Here is an 18,550-nt window from a genome sequence, read left to right as displayed (position 1 = left end):
TTGGTACAAGGACAAAAATTTATTTTGGGCACTTGTTTAAAACATGGCAGAAAACTCTTAACATTCTCCATTTCATCCTTGATGAAAGTACCTTTTATAATTGCTGGCCTATATATGCCTTCCAAGGCTCATGTTCTTGTCTTATTGGATTTAGTCATTGTGTAACTTCCATTCTTATTTGCTACAAATGGTATCTCTTGTCCTTGACCAAAGTGAACACTCTTTACCTTTACGCCCTTTTAAAATTTTTGGTATATTCAGGATATTTTCCTTACAGCTGCCAAGTGAATATTTGCATACAGATGATGGTTTTCATGCTCTTATTATTGCCTATCCCAGAATTTTTATTTTCCTCTTTTATAATAGCCAATTATCAGGCAGACTTAGCAAACATTACTTGTGAAATTGCAATCAAGCAGAAGCTGATTGATGAACTAGAAAACAGCCAGAAAAGACTACAGACGCTGAAAAAGCAGTATGAAGAGAAGCTAATGATGCTGCAACATAAAATTCGGGACACTCAGCTTGAAAGAGACCAGGTGCTTCAAAACTTAGGTAAGAATTATATTTAATTCAAATTAAAGTTCAAACTAAATTGTCAAAATAGATTTTTATCCTGTCTTCCTCTACAAAAAAAAAAATTATATTAGAAGTCACATTAAATGTTAATTTGTCCCATTATGTTAAATATTACTGTTTCTTTTGTTTTTTCATGCTGGTACCTGTCTATGCTATTTAATAATTTTTTTTCCAAAGTTGTGGCTAATTGTTTTAATGCCTTGATTTATGCTGGGAACTTTTTTTTAATTAAAAATATAAAAACTTCAATAATTGTTAAATAAGAGTAGATATTAAAAGGCAGAGTGATTGAAAGGCATCCTGGCCTCCTGAGGTTTGTATTTAGGAGGTAGTTCTTGTCTAAGGTCATGAGTTGTAAATCTGTGAAATAAAAATCTGTGTCTCACACAATCAAATACAAATATTGTTTGGCCATTTAGGTTCAGTGGAATCTTACTCAGAAGAAAAAGCAAAAAAAGTTAGGTCTGAATATGAAAAGAAACTGCAAGCCATGAATAAAGAACTGCAGAGACTTCAGACAGCTCAAAAAGAGCATGCAAGGTTGCTTAAAAATCAGTCCCAATATGAAAAGCAATTGAAGAAATTACAGCAGGATGTGATGGAAATGAAAAAAACAAAGGTATTGATTATATTTTCCATTAACAGTAGATGTTGGTGATGCTTGTGTCTTTTGGGACCAAAAAAATTATTGTGGTTCTTCCTGTATTCAGTAAAAGGTAACCCAGTCTTAGAAATGATGCACTTCCTTTTGGCAGAAGTTGTTTCCTATAGTCATCCATAGTCAAAGTCTTTCTTTGGAGTAGCTGAAAATCATGTGGTCAACAGGGCTTCTCTGACTTTAAAAACAAAACAAAACAAAACAAAACTCTTATACAAACTTAACAAAAGTATAAAATATTTCAAACATGCAAGAAAGCACAGATAATAACATAGTGAACAATATATCCACTGTCTAAGGTATTAAACGTTGCCAATATGCACAAAGCTTCCTATATTTCTCTTCCTGATCATATTCTCTTTTCCCTGAGAGGTAACAACTATCTTGAATTTGGTGGTTATCATTCCCATGCATAGAAAAGTACAAGTTTTCTTCCCTTGACCAGAGAGAGTATGTGAATTCTAATCTGTTACTGTTTTTGTGGTGGAACGGATTATTCTTAACTTTTGGCATGAAAATAAATGTTGTTTCCTTAAAATAGGAAATGTGGAAATGATTTAAGAAGTAGGTTATTATGTTGTGTAGTTGCTGATGACAGCAAAAATAGCTAAAATAGCTAGGTGCTTACTATGTGCCAGGCACTGTTATAAGCACAGTGCAGGTATTAACTCATTGAATTCTTAGAGGAATCCAATCCCGTAGAACTATTACCTCCATTTTATAGATGAGAAAACCAAAATCTAGAGTAGTTAAGTAACTTGTTCAAGGTCACACAGCTACTGATAATAAGTTACATACCAAAAAATCATTCAAGTTATAGAACAGCTGGACATTGACTATAAAAAGCATAGAACACTAAGCAATTTGATAGGCATATGTTAGAAATGTATTAGAAATATAAATATATTAATCTTACAAAAATAAGAATTGACCATTTAATGTGTAGCAAAACTCCACATTTTTTTCTTGTTAAATATTCAGAATCCTAAGAACATTTTTCCATACATGTGATTTATTTAATGAATATTGTGGTAGGATAATCACAATAGATGTATTTACCTAATATTTTAGGTTCGCTTAATGAAACAAATGAAAGAAGAACAAGAAAAAGCCAGATTGACAGAATCTAGAAGAAACAGAGAGATTGCTCAATTGAAAAAGGATCAACGTAAAAGAGACGTGAGTGGTCTTTAACTCTCAGTTATGTAAGAATATTGTACATCAACAAGATTGTTCAATAAATGAAAGAAATTTTTTGATAACTTTATTAAATACAGGTTAAGGACAATAAATAAGCATTTTATAATTTGGCATTTATTATAGTATGTGGATTATAGTAATTCCATATAAAAGTTTATGAAAAACACTATAATATTATTATAACTTTTATTGGAGGCGTATTTCCTAGATGATCAGATGGAAGAAAATGGCAAATAATGACTGGTTATTTCTAGGGAGACCAAGGAAGCAGTTGCAGTATTATATAAGATAGTAATTTTAAGATGGTTCCAAAGACAGCTTCCACTAGAGATTTTTATAAATGTTCCTGGAATAATAACCAGCTTCACTAGAAGAGGCTTTACTAAGGGCTATAAAAATTTTCATATTCTTTGACCCAAGAATTCTGCTTCCATGAACTCAGACTAAGTAAATAATTTAAACTAAGACAAATTACAGTGTGTTAAAATCTTTACTTTAGGGTTATTTGTAGTAATGAAAACTGTAGAATCAAGTAAGATGTGTGTCAGTAGGGGTAACAGTTAAATAAATTATGGTTCATCCCATTTAAAAGGTGGTTATTCATCCATTAAATATTAGGATTTGGGGGGCTTCCCTGGTGGCGCAGTGGTTGAGAGTCCGCCTCCCAATGCAGGGGACACGGGTTCGTGGCCTGGTCCGGGAGGATCCCACATGCCACGGAGTGGCTGGGCCTGTGAGCCATGGCCGCTAGGCCTGCGCGTCCGGAGCCTGTGCTCCGCAACGGGAGAGGCCACAGCAGTGAGAGGCCCGCGTACCACACACACACAAAAAAAATTAGGATTTGGAAACTGCATAGTAAAATGAAAAATGACTATGATTTCACATTAAGTGTAAAGTAACATTTTATATATGCATGCTTGTTTACAATGAGGGAAAAATTTGAAGGATACATATCAATATGCTAAATGTGGTTGTATTAGGGTTATAGGTTATAGTTGATTAGATTTTTTTCTTTCCAAAGTTTTGGCAATATAGTTATTTCTTATGACATTTTTTTCTTAAAAAAAGAAGCCATCACCTTCCTTTCCACAATATCAGTTAGGTTTCAGCCCTTGTTCATTTTTTCTCACCAACTTTTTCTAAATTCTCCCTGAAGAAAACATAAACATACAGGATATTTTAAAATAGAAATCCACTTTGGGGGGTAAAGAGGAAATTAAAGGGATAGAGAAGAGTGAACAATGAGATAGAAAAGTAGATATTTTAGCCAGATGACTCCCATATTTATGACTGTATTTATTTATTTATTTTCCTAGGATATTAATGTATTTTAATAATCAGTCTATTTTATCACTTTCAATTCCTAGGCATTTTAGATCTTGTTTATACCAATACCTTCCTACTGAAATCGAGTAGAAGCACATTTTAACATATTGTCTAGTCATTTTTTTCTGCTTTTTTAAAAAAACAGAAAATTTATAAGCCATAAAGTTCACTGTTTTAAACTATACAATTCAAGATTTTAGTATATTCACAAATTTGTGCAACAATCACCACTCTAATTCCAGAACATTTTCATCACTCCAAAAAGAAACCCCATACCCATTAGCAATCACTCTCCATTCCTCCTTGGCTCCTAATCTACTTTCTGTCTATGGATTTGCTTATTCTAGACATTTTATATAAATGGAATCATACGATATGTAGCCTTTTGTGTCTGGCTTCATTCATTTTAGCATGTTTTCAAGGTTCATCCATGTTATAGCATGTATCAGTAGTTCATTCCTTTTTATGGCTGTATGTATAGAGCACATTTTGCTAATCCATTCCTTGATTGGCTGGCATTTAGGATGTTTTAACTTTGGGGCTATTTATTTTGTTTTTAATGAAAACTTTTGGATAACAGGAATAATTTCCTTACAATGTATGCTACCTATTTCTTTATTACTAATTCATATGATGTATAGAGAGATCAATATTGAACAATTAACTCCTGGGATTGAACTTTTGAATCTTATCCACAACATATGATGTCTCTATTCTATTATAAAGATCTGAGGCTGGCTAATCACATACAAAGCTACCATTTCAGATGTTCTCCTACCTTTAATTTGTTGCTTTGTGTGCATATTCAACTCCTGTCTATATTGTTTCTTGTAATATTCAACTTTGAACACTTAGAGAACCAAATATGTTTGTACATCATACAAAAATATATGAATGAGGTTGAGATTTGATTTTTAATATGAAGAAATTAAATGTAGTAAGAAACTTTAAACTATAGGTTAATTTTAGTTTTTGATAGTTCATTCATTTAAAAAAAGATTTATTAACTTTGCTTCTATGTCTATTATTGTGTAGTCAATTAAGATATGTCAGTTATAAGACAGATTCTTTTTCTCAAAGAATTCCCATCTGATAACATAAGAATGTGTATAAACTTGAGATGTATCATCTGTTTGAATTTGGGATACAGAACATGGAGAGTTATTTGATGCATCACAGAATTAAAGTCCTAGAAGAGACATTTGTGATCAAGGCTATCTGTGATCAAGACTATTGCGATCAAGATTATTTCCTAAATTATATCCCTAGAAAGTGGCTTAAAATAATTAATAATTAATTGTCTTTATCATATAGACTACCTAAAAAACAAATTGGTAGCCAGTTTGTTTTATTGTCCAACAATAAAACATTTATTTCCAATGTTATTTGGAAATAACATTTCCAAAGTTACTATAAAGTGCTAATACAATAAATATATAGTCTCCCTATGTTTAAAATAGTTTATAACTACTGTATATATTGTAAGATGCCTCTATTGAAAATATTCTAAGCAGTGTTTCTTCCTAATCACGCCTTAGCCAGCAACCAAAACAAAGTGTCCTCCAAAAATGAAATGAGACAGTATTTGTAAAGTTTTTAGAAAAGTATTTGCTTATATAAAGTAAGCCCTATATTAGTGTTTGTTAAATAAAAGTATGTGTCACAGAGATAAGTTTTTATTTTCAGAGAGAAATGGCTATATAAGTATGCCTTTGTGTTTATTGGAATAAAATATCTATATCTGTAGTAATGGATGCAAGCTGAGTGTTAGCTCAGATACTGCTAAGAACCCTCACAGTTCCCAGTGGAATGGGGAAACAGGTTAATGCAGGAGTAGGAAGTATTATATCTTTCAGTTTCCTATTTTAACTTATTCAATATTATTTTATAGCATCAACTTAGACTTCTAGAAGCCCAAAAAAGAAACCAAGAAGTGGTTCTTCGTCGCAAAACAGAAGAGGCAAGTCGACCATTTGAAGGAAACATTCTGGCTTTGAGATAAATGATGTATTTCTATAGAGTAAGAGCATGAGTCAATCTCTATTGCTGTTTCAGGTTACAGCTCTTCGTCGGCAAGTAAGGCCCATTTCAGATAAAGTGGCTGGGAAAGTCACTCGGAAGCTGAGCTCATATGATACCCCTGTTCAGGACACAGGTTCCAGTGCAACCGCCATAGAAACAGATGCATCAAGGGCTGGAGCCCAGCAGAAAATAAGAATTCCTGTGGCAAGAGTCCAGGCCTTACCAACACCCACGACAAATGGAACCAGGTCAACATGATTCTTCTGTTCCTCCTGACATAATCTTTGCATTATTGAATGTTGGACTTAAATGAAAAACAGCTCATTATTTGGCAGTACGTAATCTAATAATCACATAAGTAACTATGTTTGTCTGTTTTTATATGATTCTAGAAAAAAATATCAGAGGAAAGGATTGACAGGCCGAGTGTTTACTTCTAAGACAGCTCGCATGAAGTGGCAGCTTCTTGAACGCAGGGTCACAGACATCATCATGCAGAAAATGACTATTTCCAATATGGAGGCTGATATGAATAGGCTCCTCAAGGTGTGGAAAATAGAAAGTAGATATGCTCTCCCTTAGCTGTTAATTTTAGTTTTCTAAATTTGTTCCCTCGGTAAATTGAATACTTGCCAAGTTTTTTCTGGGTGGGGGGTGTGGGGGGGTGGTTACACTGTATATGAATAGATGAATATCATTTCTTTCTTTTTTAAATTTATTTTTTTATAGAGCAGGTTCTTATTAGTCATCATTTTTATACACATCAGTGTATCCATGTCAATCATAATTGGCAATTCGTCACACCACCATCCCCACCCGCCCCGTGGCTTTCCCCCGTTGGTGTCCATGCGTTTGTTCCCTACATCTGTGTCTCAACTTCTGCCCTGCAAACTGGTTCATCTGTACCATTTTTCTGGGTTCCACATACATGCGTTAATATACGATATTTGTTTTTCTCTTTCTGACTTACTTCACTCTGTATGACAGTCTCTAGATCCATCCACATCTCAACAAATGACCCAGTTTCGTTCCTTTTTATGGCTGAATAATATTCCATTCTATATATGTAACACATCATCTTTATCCATTCGTCTGTAGATGGGCATGTAGGTTGCTTCCATGACCTGGCTATTGTAAATAGTGCTGCAATGAAAATTGGGGTGCATGTGTCTTTTTGAATTATGGCTTTCTCTGAGTATATGCCCAGTAGTGGGATTGCTGGATCATATGGTAATTCTATTTTTAGTTTTTTAAGGAACCTCCATACTGTTCTCCATAGTGGCTGTATCAATTTACATTCCCATCAACAGTGCAAGAGGGTTCCCTTTTCTCCACACTCTCTCCAGCGTTTGTTGTTTGTATATTTTCTGATGATGCCCATTCTAACTGGTGTGAGGTGATACCTCATTGTAGTTTTGATTTGCATTTATCTAATAATTAGTGATGTTGAGCAGCTTTTCATGTGCTTCTTGGCCATCTGTATGTCTTCTTTGGAGAAATGTCTATTTAGGTCTTCTGCCCATTTTTGGATTGGGTTGTTTGTTTCATTACTATTGAGCTGCATGAGCTGTTTATATATTTTGGAGATTAATCCTTTGTCTGTTGATTTGTTTGCAAATATTTTCTCCCATTCTGAGGGTTGTCTTTTCATCTTGTTTATGGTTTCCTTTGCTGTGCAAAAGCTTTTAAGTTTCATTAGATCCCATTTGTTTATTTTTGTTTTTATTTCCATTACTCTAGGAGGTGGATCAAAAAAGATGTTGCTGTGATTTATGTCAAAGAGTGTTCTTCCTATGTTTTCCTCTAAGTTTTAGAGTGTCCGGTCTTACATTTAGGTCTCGAATCCATTTTGAGTTTATTTTTGTGTATGGTGTTAGGGAGTGTTCTAATTTCATTCTTTTACATGTAGCTGTCCAGTTTTCCCAGCACCACTTATTGAAGAGACTGTCTTTTCTCCATTGTATATCCTTGCCTACTTTATCATAGATTAGTTGACCATTGGTTCGTGGGTTTATCTCTGGGCTTTCTATCTTGTTCCATTGATCTATGTTTCTGTTTTTGTGCCACTACCATATTGTCTTGATTACTGTAGCTTTGTAGTACAGTCTGAAGTCAGGGGGTATGATTCCTCTAGCTCCGTTTTTTTTCCCCTCAAAACTGCTTTGGCTATTTGGGGACTTTTGTGTCTCCATACAAATTTTAAGATTTTTTGTTCTAGTTCTGTAAAAAATGCCATTGGTAATTTGATAGGGATTGCATTGAATCTGTAGATTGCTTTGGGTAGTATAGTCATTTACACAATATTGATTCTTCCAATCCAAGAACATGATATATCTCTCCATCTGTTGGTATCATCTTTAATTTCTTTCATCAGTGTCTTATAGTTTTCTGCATACAGGTCTCTTGTTTCTCTAGGTAGGTTTATTCCTAGGTATTTTATTCTTTTTGTTGCAATGGTAAATGGGAGTGTTTCCTTAATTTGTCTTTCAGATTTTTCATCATTAGTGTATAGGAATGCAAGAGATTTCTGTGCAGTAATTTTGTATCCTACAACTTTACCAATTTCATTGATTAGCTCTAGGAGTTTTCTGGTGGCATTTTTAGGTTTCTGTATGTATAGTATCATGTCATCTGCAAACAGTGACAGTTTTACTCCTTCTTTTTCAATTTGTATTCTTTTTTATTTCTTTTTCTTCTCTGATTGCCATGGCTAGGACTTCCGAAACTATGTTGAATAATAGTGGTGAGAGTGGACATCCTTGTCTTGTTCCTGATCTTAGAGGAAATGCTTTCAGTTATTAACCATTGAGAATGATATTTGCTGTTGGTTTCTCATATATGGGCTTTATTATGTTGAGATAGGTTCCCTCTGTGCCCACTTTCTGGAGAGTTTTTATGATAAATGGGTGTTGAATTTTGTCGAAAGCTTTTTCTGCATCTATTGAGATGATCATATGGTTTTTATTTTTCAACTTGTCAATATGGTGTATCATATTGATCAATTTGCATATATTGAAGAATCCTTGCATCCCTGGGATAAATCCCACTTGATCATGGTGTATGATCCTTTTAATGTGTTGTTGGATTCTGTTTGCAAGTACTTTGTTGAGGATTTTTGCATGTGTATTCATCAATGATATTAGTCTGTAATTTTCTTTTTTTGTAGTATCTTTGTCTGGTTTTGATATCAAGGTGATGGTGGCCTCATAGAATGAGTTTGCGAGTGTTCCTTCCTCTTCAATTGTTTGGAAGAGTTTGAGAAGGATGGGTGTTAGCTCTTCTCTAAATGTTTGATAGAACTCACCTGTGAAGCCATCTGGTCCTGGACTTCTGTTCGTTGGAAGATTTTTAATCACAGTTTCAATTTCATTACTTGTGATTGGTCTGTTCATATTTTCTGTTTCTTCCTGCTTCAGTCTTGGAAGGTTATATCTTTCTAAGAATTTGTCCATTTCTTCCACGTTGTCCATTTTATTGGCATAGAGTTGCTTGTAGTAGTCTCTTAGGGTGCTTTGTATTTCTGCTGTGTCTGTTGTAACTACTCCTTTTTCATTTCTAACTTTATTGATTTGAGTCCTCTATCTCTTTTTCTTGATGAGTCTGGCTAATGGTTTATCAATTTTGTTTATCTTCTCAAAGAACCAGCTTTTAGTTTTATTGATCTTTGCTATTGTTTTCTTTGTTTCTATTTCATTGATTTCTGCTCTGATCTTTTTGATTTCTTTCCTTCTGCTAACTTTGTGGTTTTTTTGTTCTTTTTGCTCTAGTTCCTTTAGGTGTAAGGTTAGATTGTTTACTTGAGATTTTTCTTGTTTTGGGTAGGCTTGTACATATATAACCTTCCCTCTTAGAACTGCTTTTGCTGCATCCCATAGGTTTTGGATTGTTGTGTTTTCATTGTCATTTGTCTCTAGGTATTTTTTGATTTCCTCTTTAATTTCTTCAGTGATCTCTTGGTTATTTAGTAACGTATTGTTTAGCCTCCATGTGTTTGTGTTTTTTACGTTTTTTTCCCTGTATTTCATTTCTAATCTTATAGTGTTGTGGTCAGAAAAGATGCTTGATATGATTTCAGTTTTCTTAAATTTAGTGAGGCTTGATTTGTGACCCAAGATGTCATCTATCCTGGAGAATGTTCTGTGCACACTTGAGAAGAAAGTGTTATCTGCTGTTTTTGGATGGAATATCCTATAAATATCAGTTAAATCTATCTGGTCTATTGTATAATTTAAAGCTTTTCTTTCCTTATTTGTTTTCATTTTGGATGATCTGTCCTTTGGTGTAAGTGAGGTGTTAAAGTCCCCCACTATTATTGTGTTACTGTCAATATCCTCTTTTATAGCTGTTAGCGGTTCCCTTATGTATTGAGGTGCTCCTATGTTGGGTGCATATATATTTATAATTTTTATATCTTCTTCTTGGATTGATCCCTTGATCATTATGTAGTGTCCTTTCTTGTCTCTTGTAACATTGTTTATTTTAAAGTCTATTTTATATGATAAGAGTATTGCTACTCCAGATTTCTTTTGATTTCCATTTTCTTGGAATATCTTTTTACATCCCCTCACTTTCAGTCTTTATGTGTCCCTAGGTCTGAAGTGGGTCTCTTGTAGACAGCATACATATAGGTCTTGTTTTTGTATCCATTCAGCAAGGCTATGTCTTTTGATTGGAGCATTTAATCCATTCACGTTTAAGGTAATTATCGACATGTATGTTCCTATGACCATTTTCTTAATTGTTTTGGGTTTGTTTTTGTAGATCCTTTTCTTCTCTTTTGCTTCTGACTTAGAGAGGTTTCTTTAGCATTTGTTGTAGAGCTGGTTTTGTGGTGCTGACTTCTCTTAGCTTTTGCTTGTCTGTAAAGCTTTTGATTTCTCCATCAAATCTGAATGAGATCCTTGCCGGTAGAGTAATCTTGGTTGTAGGTTCTTCCCTTTCTTCACTTTAAGTATATCATGACACCCCCTTCTGGCTTGTAGTTTCTGCTGAGAAATTAGCTGTTAACCTTATGGGAGTTCCCTTGTATGTTATTTGTCATTTTTCCCTTGCTGCTCTCAATACTTTTTCTTTGTCTTTTATTTTTGCCAATTTCATTACTATGTGTCTCTTCATGTTTCTCCTTGGGTTTACCCTGTATGGGACTCACTGTGCTTCCTGGACTTGGGTGGCTATTCCTTTCCCATTTTAGGGAAGTTTTTGACTATAATCTCTTCAAATATTTTCTCTGGTTCTTTCTCTCTCTCTTCTCCTTCTGGGATCCCTATATTGTGAATGTTGTCGCATTTAATGTTGTCCCAGAGGTCTCTTAGCCTGTCTTCATTTCTTTTCATTCTTTTTTCTTTATTCTGTTCCTCAGCAGTGAATTCCACCATTCTGTCTTCCAGGTCACTTATCTGTTCTTCTGCTTCAGTTATTCTATTATTCATTCCTTCCAGTGTAGTTTTCATTTCAGTTATTGTATTGTTCATCTCTGTTTGTTGTTTAATTCTTCTAGGTCTTTGTTAAACATTTCTTGCATCTTCTCGATCTTTGCCTCCATTGTTTTTCGGAGGTCCTGGATCATCTTCACTATCATTATTCTGAATTCTTTTTGTGGAAGGTTGCCTATCTCCGCTTCATTTAGTTCTGTTTCTGCGGTTTTATCTTGTTCCTTCATCTGGTACATAGCCCTCTGCTTTTCATCTTGTCTGTCTTTCTGTGAATGTGGTTTTTGTTCCACAGGCTGCAGCATTGTAGCCTTGCTACATGCAAGGCTACATGTAGCATTGCTTCTTGCTTCTGCTGTCTTCCCTCTGGTGGATGAGGCTATCTCCATTTCTTTTTGTTTAATTTTGGTAAGATCAGTTACCATGAGAGCTACCCCCTGAACACAGTTTTAAATGTGCATCACATTGTTGTTAGCTATAAGCACAATGTTGTAAAGAAGAGTTCTATAACTTACTCATCTTGCATAACTGAAACTTTATATCCACTGAACAGCAGCTCCCCATTTCCTCTTCCCCCCAGCCCCTGATAGCCACCATTCTATTTACTGCTTCTATGAGTGTGACTATTTTAATTGCCTCATATAAGTGTAATCTTGCAGTATTTGCTCTTCTGTTAACTCATTTCATTTGGCATAATGTTCTCAAGGTCCTAGATGAACATAATTTCTTAAAATCCAATGTTTTCTCAATAGCAAAGGGAAGAACTCACAAAAAGGCGAGAAAAACTTTCAAAAAGAAGGGAAAAGATAGTCAAGGAAAATGGAGAAGGAGATAAAAATGTGGTTAACATCAATGAGGAGATGGAGTCATTAAGTGCTAATATAGATTATATCAATGACAGTATTTCTGATTGTCAAGCCAACATCATGCAGATGGAAGAAGCAAAGGTTTGTAACTAAAAAACTGTTTAATGACTTAATAATTATTTTTTTATTTTTTGTCATTAAAAAAACTTTGAATTTTTATATGAAGGGTTTTTCTATGTATGGTTGAATGTGATTCTTAGGTTTTGCGTGTATACCACTCCTTGCATGCTTTCCATTTCTCTGTGTATTTTGTGATATTATTGTTTACGCAAGACATATATAATTTATTAATCAACCTTGAGTTCTTAACTGCTAAAATGTCTTGTGTTTTAAACTAGACCATATGTTTCTTGGAGTAGGGATCATATTTTATACTTTTCTGAGGAGTCACATTAGCTAATACAATAATATCAAATAAATGCATGAAACAATGGCTTTGTCTTCTGTTAAATACATTCAGCTCAAGGTAATGATACATCATATGTTGGTTTGATGTAGGAAGAAGGAGAAACGTTGGATGTCACTGCAGTCATTAATGCTTGTACACTTACAGAAGCCAGATACCTGCTAGATCACTTCCTGTCAATGGGAATCAATAAGGTAAGTTCTAACTACACTATTATTGAAAACCTAAGTATTGGTTAATTCACTGCAGTTTTGCTTTTCTTTCTCTAATGACCCTTTCCTTTGTAATAATGAGGAAAATTCTTTTTAAATAGAAGTGTTCCTTTTACCTTTCCTTAGAGTTAAGAAAACTCAGCAGTATTTACATCAATTCCATTAGCTTCTCATCTGTTGTGCTTGTGTATTAGAACAGGTAAACAACTTAAAGAATAAATAATTTCTTTTTCACTTTAACAAAGGAAAAGTTAAAAGAAAAATCTCTTACGGTGCAAACAAATTTAGTATCATAACTTTGATTTAATAATGATTCTTTACAGCTCAAAAAAAATCAGAAAGGAAAAAATACAGTTGCACTCTCCTTATCTTCAGAAACTTCTGCCTAAATGTTAAAGGTGATAATTTCTGACTCACCTTTTTTCCCATGTTGAGACTGCTTTACCTTTAATGGTTTGTTCTCTCACTTAATCCTCACAACATGGAAGGAAGTAAGAATCATTCATATCGTTTTGAATATTTGGAAACTGAGAATCGGGAAGATAAGGTAACTTGCTCAGGGTCAAGTGCAAGTGCAGGAGCTGGGATGAATCGAGATCTATTTAATGTCAAATTCCATACATCATATGCATTTGCTATTTGATACAGATCTTTGTGTGGTAGATTCTGTTTTGTATGATCTAAGATAAATTTTTTTTTGGGGGGTGTTGTTATAGGGTCTTCAGGCTGCCCAGAAAGAGGCTCAAATTAAAGTACTTGAAGGTCGGCTTAAACAAACTGAAATAACCAGTGCCACACAAAACCAGCTCTTATTCCATATGTTGAAAGAGAAAGCAGAATTAAATCCTGAGCTAGATGCTTTACTAGGTCATGCTTTACAAGGTAATTTGGATTAAATTTTAGTTAAATAAATTGCATGGTAACTTTGCTCTTTGAGTATGCTATATGCTACCTTTTTTCCCTATAGCTTGACTGAATAGATGCTATATTTACTTATGCTTTTGATAATTATTCCTGCTTTAATTTGCATGTATAAATTTTGGGGGATGTACTTATTGTCATTGCAAGAAATGAATAGCAACTTTAAAAGGCTTACTTAGCATTATTAAGCAATTAGTTTTTATGAATAAATAAGATCAACCATGCTTCTGAATTGGTGGTTTAAATTATTTAAAGTATTAACCAAGTTTCATTACTTTACATATCTAACTGCCTTAAAAAATAAATTTATAAGTGTTTGCTATGGCATCTATTCCACATATCTTATAAATGGTACATAATCTTGTTTTATATGAGAGTTCTTAACATTGGATTTGTTTTGATTGGAGTATTGCTTTTTGTTTCCTTTTTGCTGTTATTTACACAGATCTAGATAGCGTACCATTAGGTAAGTATGTTTAGCTTTCTGTGTACCCTACAGCTGCATGAATTACTAATTGTTCATGTACACTAATTGTGGTACATCTTATTTAAAAATTTTTATTGACAGCGAGCTGGTTTTTGCATGAACTTTTATGAAATGTATCTGTGACCACAAACATACTAAGTCTTTTGTCTTTCTTACACATTTCCTGATTTTTAAGTTCTTAGATGTTTAAAGAAGTATGTATTTTTCTACTTTATTATTTGAACTCCAGATTTGGTTCCAGTTTCATAAGCCCCTCTTTCTTGTAGGAAAAAATGGAACATATATTCCTTTTTAATTTTTAAATCTATCTGTTAACTTGAATCTGTTGTTTTACCCTCACAGATAACTTTCTGTGTTATTTATCTTTTATATATATTTGTCTTTGGTATATATTTGCTAGAGTCTCAGCTGTTCTTAAGTTTTATAAAATTAAGCCATGTATATTTTAATATTGTAAACTGAATAAAACTATCCAAAGAATTTTATATGAACAGATTAAAACATTATTTATAATTATAATATTTTCAAGTTAGAGCTTTAGATATCACTGAGTATTGAGATTTTTGACATTTTCCCTTGCCACTACAACATTCATGTGAACTACACCCACTCATGAGTAATATCTATACTCCTCCTAGTGGTTATATACATGAAGTATCAGGAGTATCAGTGTAATTTTATTAGTTGCAATTTTCCTGAATGATTATTTTGGAGCAGTTTTTATTTAAAATTATTTCAAAATCTGATCTTCACTATTTTTTTCTAATCACGCAGCTGTCAAAATTTTCTAATACTTATACTTGATGGAGAGGAATGTAACTGAAAGATTAAATGTAATTTCCTCTCTGGGTTATTAAAATAAACATAACCTATGAATCTGAATTTATTTTAAATGATGCAGATAAAATACATGAGCTATTTGATTTTTTTAGATGTTTACCCTGTGTTAAATCTCAAAATATTATTTCCTTGAGATCAATTCCATAATACAGATATGGACAGGCTATGACTTTTATCCTGCTCAAGCTATAACAAAGACAGGTGGAAAAAGGATTGGTTATATTAAGGAACCATGTTAGGCTGCACAAATTTCTGAATTATAACCGGAATTTTTGCCATTCCATGTGTTGTTAAGCATGTTTCTTTTTTTTTTTTTTTTTTTTTTTTTGTGGTACGTGGGCCTCTCACTGCTGTGGCCTCTCCTGCTGCGGAGCACAGGCTCCAGACGTGCAGGCCCAGCGGCCATGGCTCACGGGCCCAGCCGCTCCACGGCATGTGACATCCTCCCAGACTGGGGCACGAACCCACATCCCCTGCATCGACAGGCGGACTCCCAACCACTGTGCCACCAGGGAAGCCCAAGCATGTTTCTTTTCCTCTTCCTTTTCCTCCTCCTTCCTTTTGTTCTTCTCCCCCTCCTCTTCCTCTGACCTTTTTTGTTCTTCTTCATCTTAGTGGCTCAATTTATAGTAATAAGTAAATTGTTATTTAAGTCCATTATCTCTTTTAACTTGGAAGAAAAATGCAGTGCCCTCTTTGATGTCCTTTTGTGCAGAAAATATTAAACTGCTATTTGATGTGAATTGTTACTTTTTCACAGCTTTCAAACAACTTTCAATTATCTGTAGCGTAAAGAAGGGTCAAAAGCAGAGAGAGGAAACACATTCAGCTGATAAAACCTGTGACTCATGGCATAGATTTTCCCTAAGGCCATAATCTAGACCAGAGGTGCTTGGAAGAAAAGTATGGAAGGAGAAAAACGTGGAAGTTAAATACACAGAAACTAGATGGTCATATTATATTCATTGCTTTAAAAAATATTTATTTAGTTTCAGTTTATGTCAACTTTGGGCTGGGTGCTGGGATTCAAAGGTAAATAAGACACAGAATCTTGCCCTCATGGACTTGATACCTTGCTGAGGGTGACAGACCATGAACAGATTATGATACATTGCAGAGAGGGCAGAGATTGAGATATGTACAGGGAATTATGCTAACACAGAATGGGGCTACCCAATAAGAATGGAGGAGTTGATGAAGGCCTTCTGGAGGGGCTGAAATTTGAGCTGAAACATAAATGAAGAAAAAGATTTAGCCAGGCAAGAGACAAGGTGGAAAGGGGCTGGGCAGAAGAGTCACTCTGAGCAGGGAGTAAGTTAAAAGTTGGACATTTAGCCAAAATATTGTATGCATGAGGACTTTAATCAGGTTGGTGCTCTGGAGCAACAAGTATGTTGCATCATAAGATGATGAACATAAGGCTAGAAGGGGAGCAAGGGCCGGCACTCCATGCTAATAGGCTTGTATTGTTGTAGCCTTTGAAGAACATCTTTATTTTCCCCTACTTTTTTCCCTACCTATGTTGGTGTTCCTAGGATCTTTCCCTATGTTTGGGGATTTGCTAGAAGACTCAGGGGGCTCAGCATGTAGTTGTATTCATGGCAAAGATTCATGAGAGCAATGTAGGAAGGATACACAACAAGACTGTAAAGGAAAAAATGCAGATGGAGTCAGAAGGAATCCATGTCCAGGCTGCCTTATGCTCTGTCCCTCCCAGGAAACATCACACAGAGTGCACTTTTCCCCCTGGAATGAAAATGCAACAACATGTGTGCATAGTTTACACCCAAGGAGGTCCATTAGACACTCAGCACCTGAGGTTTTTACTGGGAACTAGTCACATAGGCATGCTTTGTCTAGTATATACCAGAATTTCAAGACTCCAGAAGGAAAACAGGAGTTCTCAGCATACGCCATATTGTTTGCACAAATGTTCTAGGTATAATGAACTTCCCTCACTAGTTAACTGATGACTAGGGATACTCTGAGAGCCAAGTTTAAGATGACAGACAAAGTCCAACCTTGCAAGGAGGCCTTTCTAAGGATAGTAGTCTCTGGGCTACTATGTTAACTCTTTTCTGTACACTACATATATGTATGTATGTATATATATATGTGTGTATATATATATATATATATATACACACATACACACATATACATACATATATACGTATCTATATACCTATATAAACTTTAAAAAAGACTTTTAATAGTAACTGTTTGGTTAACTTCTAGTGATGTGAGATTACGCAGCTGTGTATCGATATGGATGAACTTTAAAGCATTTTGCAGTTTTAAGTCTCTGCTTTTAGCTTTAATGCTCAGTGATGAGAAAAGAAGCTGGTGGTGGGCTGGAATTATGTTCTTAGAGTTGAGAGTAGAGCAGTGAGGTGATGGCATGTCCTGCTGCCCAGATTGCTGTAGTGCTACAGACAAAGCTCAGTCCTGAAGAGGTGTCTAATTTGGTGAATGTCCGGGTGGAGGGTTGTATCCTCTGGCTAGTTTGGTTATGTCAAACTGTAATTATCTCTAAATAAGGCATATATGCATATGCAGGAGCTAAGTAGTTTTTACTGAGCACTCATATGATGTTTAATATACTAACTTGTTTCATCACTCCCTACAAGAAAATTACTAGTCAGTCTTAGCCTGCTTTTATAAAAGACTAGATTTGTCATTTCTTTACATTTTCTATGGTATTGACTAATTCAGTCACCTTAGCACTCAATTATCCTTTCTGTGAAGCACATCCTCCAGCCTGCAAGCGTGGGCTTTGAGATACACATTGCCTTCAAGACCACCATTTTGCTCATTTCAAAAAGTAAACTCCCTTTGTGTGGGTCCTAGATGGGCTTCATTTTAGATAATGCTATCAAGTATTACTGAATTTCTATTGAAGTGTCTGCTAAACAGTGAGGAAGAATGGGAGCATCTGAGAAAGGAATTAGTTGACTTATGAGCATAATCCACCTGTATGATATAAAAGTAAATGTTAAAGGGGGATGAATACTATATATTTTTCATTGACATATATATATAATTATTTTTTTATTTATTTACTTATTTTCCTTTTTTTTTGGCTGCATCGGGTCTTAGTTGCAGCACACAGGATTTTTGTTGAGGCACAAGTGATCTTTTCATTACGGTGCATGGTCTGCTCAGGTTTCTCTCTAGTTGCGGCGCCTGGGCTTCTCTAGTTGTGGTGTGTGGGTTTTCTCTCTCTAGTTGTGGCACACGGGCTCCAGGGCATGTGAGCTCTGTAGTTGTGGTGCATGGTTTCCAGAGCACGTGAGCTCTGTAGTTTGCGGCAGGCAGGCTCTCTTGTTGAGGCGTGCAAGCTTGGTAGTTGTGGCACACGGGCTTAGTTGCTCTGCGGCATGTGGGATCTTAGTTCCCTGACCAGGGATCGAACCCACATCCCCTGCATTGGAAGGAAGATTTTTTTTTTTTTTTTTTTTTTGCGGTACGCGGGCCTCTCACTGTTGTGGCCTCTCCCGTTGCGGAGCACAGGCTCCGGACGCGCAGGCTCAGCGGCCATGGCTCACGGGCCCAGCCGCTCCGCGGCATGTGGGATCTTCCCGGATCGGGGCACGAACCCGTG

The 18,550-nt window shown here is 35.1% G+C and overlaps 1 protein-coding gene across 9 annotated transcripts in view; it reads left to right on the top strand.

Moving 5' to 3' along the window:
• Positions 1-18,550, top strand: part of KIF21A (kinesin family member 21A) — a 159,670-nt gene that overhangs the window by 111,823 nt on the left and 29,297 nt on the right. For 6 of the 9 annotated variants that reach the window (XM_067009068.1, XM_059082254.2, XM_067009065.1 and 3 more), the window contains 10 exons: positions 367-555; positions 999-1,198; positions 2,309-2,416; positions 5,655-5,723; positions 5,819-6,033; positions 6,178-6,331; positions 11,967-12,161; positions 12,579-12,680; positions 13,415-13,580; positions 14,065-14,085. In XM_067009068.1, the coding sequence (XP_066865169.1) occupies positions 367-555; positions 999-1,198; positions 2,309-2,416; positions 5,655-5,723; positions 5,819-6,033; positions 6,178-6,331; positions 11,967-12,161; positions 12,579-12,680; positions 13,415-13,580; positions 14,065-14,085 (1,419 nt within the window). The remainder of the gene's footprint in view (positions 1-366; positions 556-998; positions 1,199-2,308; positions 2,417-5,654; positions 5,724-5,818; positions 6,034-6,177; positions 6,332-11,966; positions 12,162-12,578; positions 12,681-13,414; positions 13,581-14,064; positions 14,086-18,550) is intronic. The other 3 variants (XM_067009069.1, XM_067009066.1, XM_067009067.1) reach the window with 1 other exon arrangement.

Source organism: Kogia breviceps, chromosome 12 (genome assembly GCF_026419965.1).
Source record: "Kogia breviceps isolate mKogBre1 chromosome 12, mKogBre1 haplotype 1, whole genome shotgun sequence".
NCBI classification, from domain to species: Eukaryota; Metazoa; Chordata; class Mammalia; order Artiodactyla; family Physeteridae; genus Kogia; species Kogia breviceps.
This window is presented reverse-complemented; position numbering and strand designations above follow the sequence as displayed.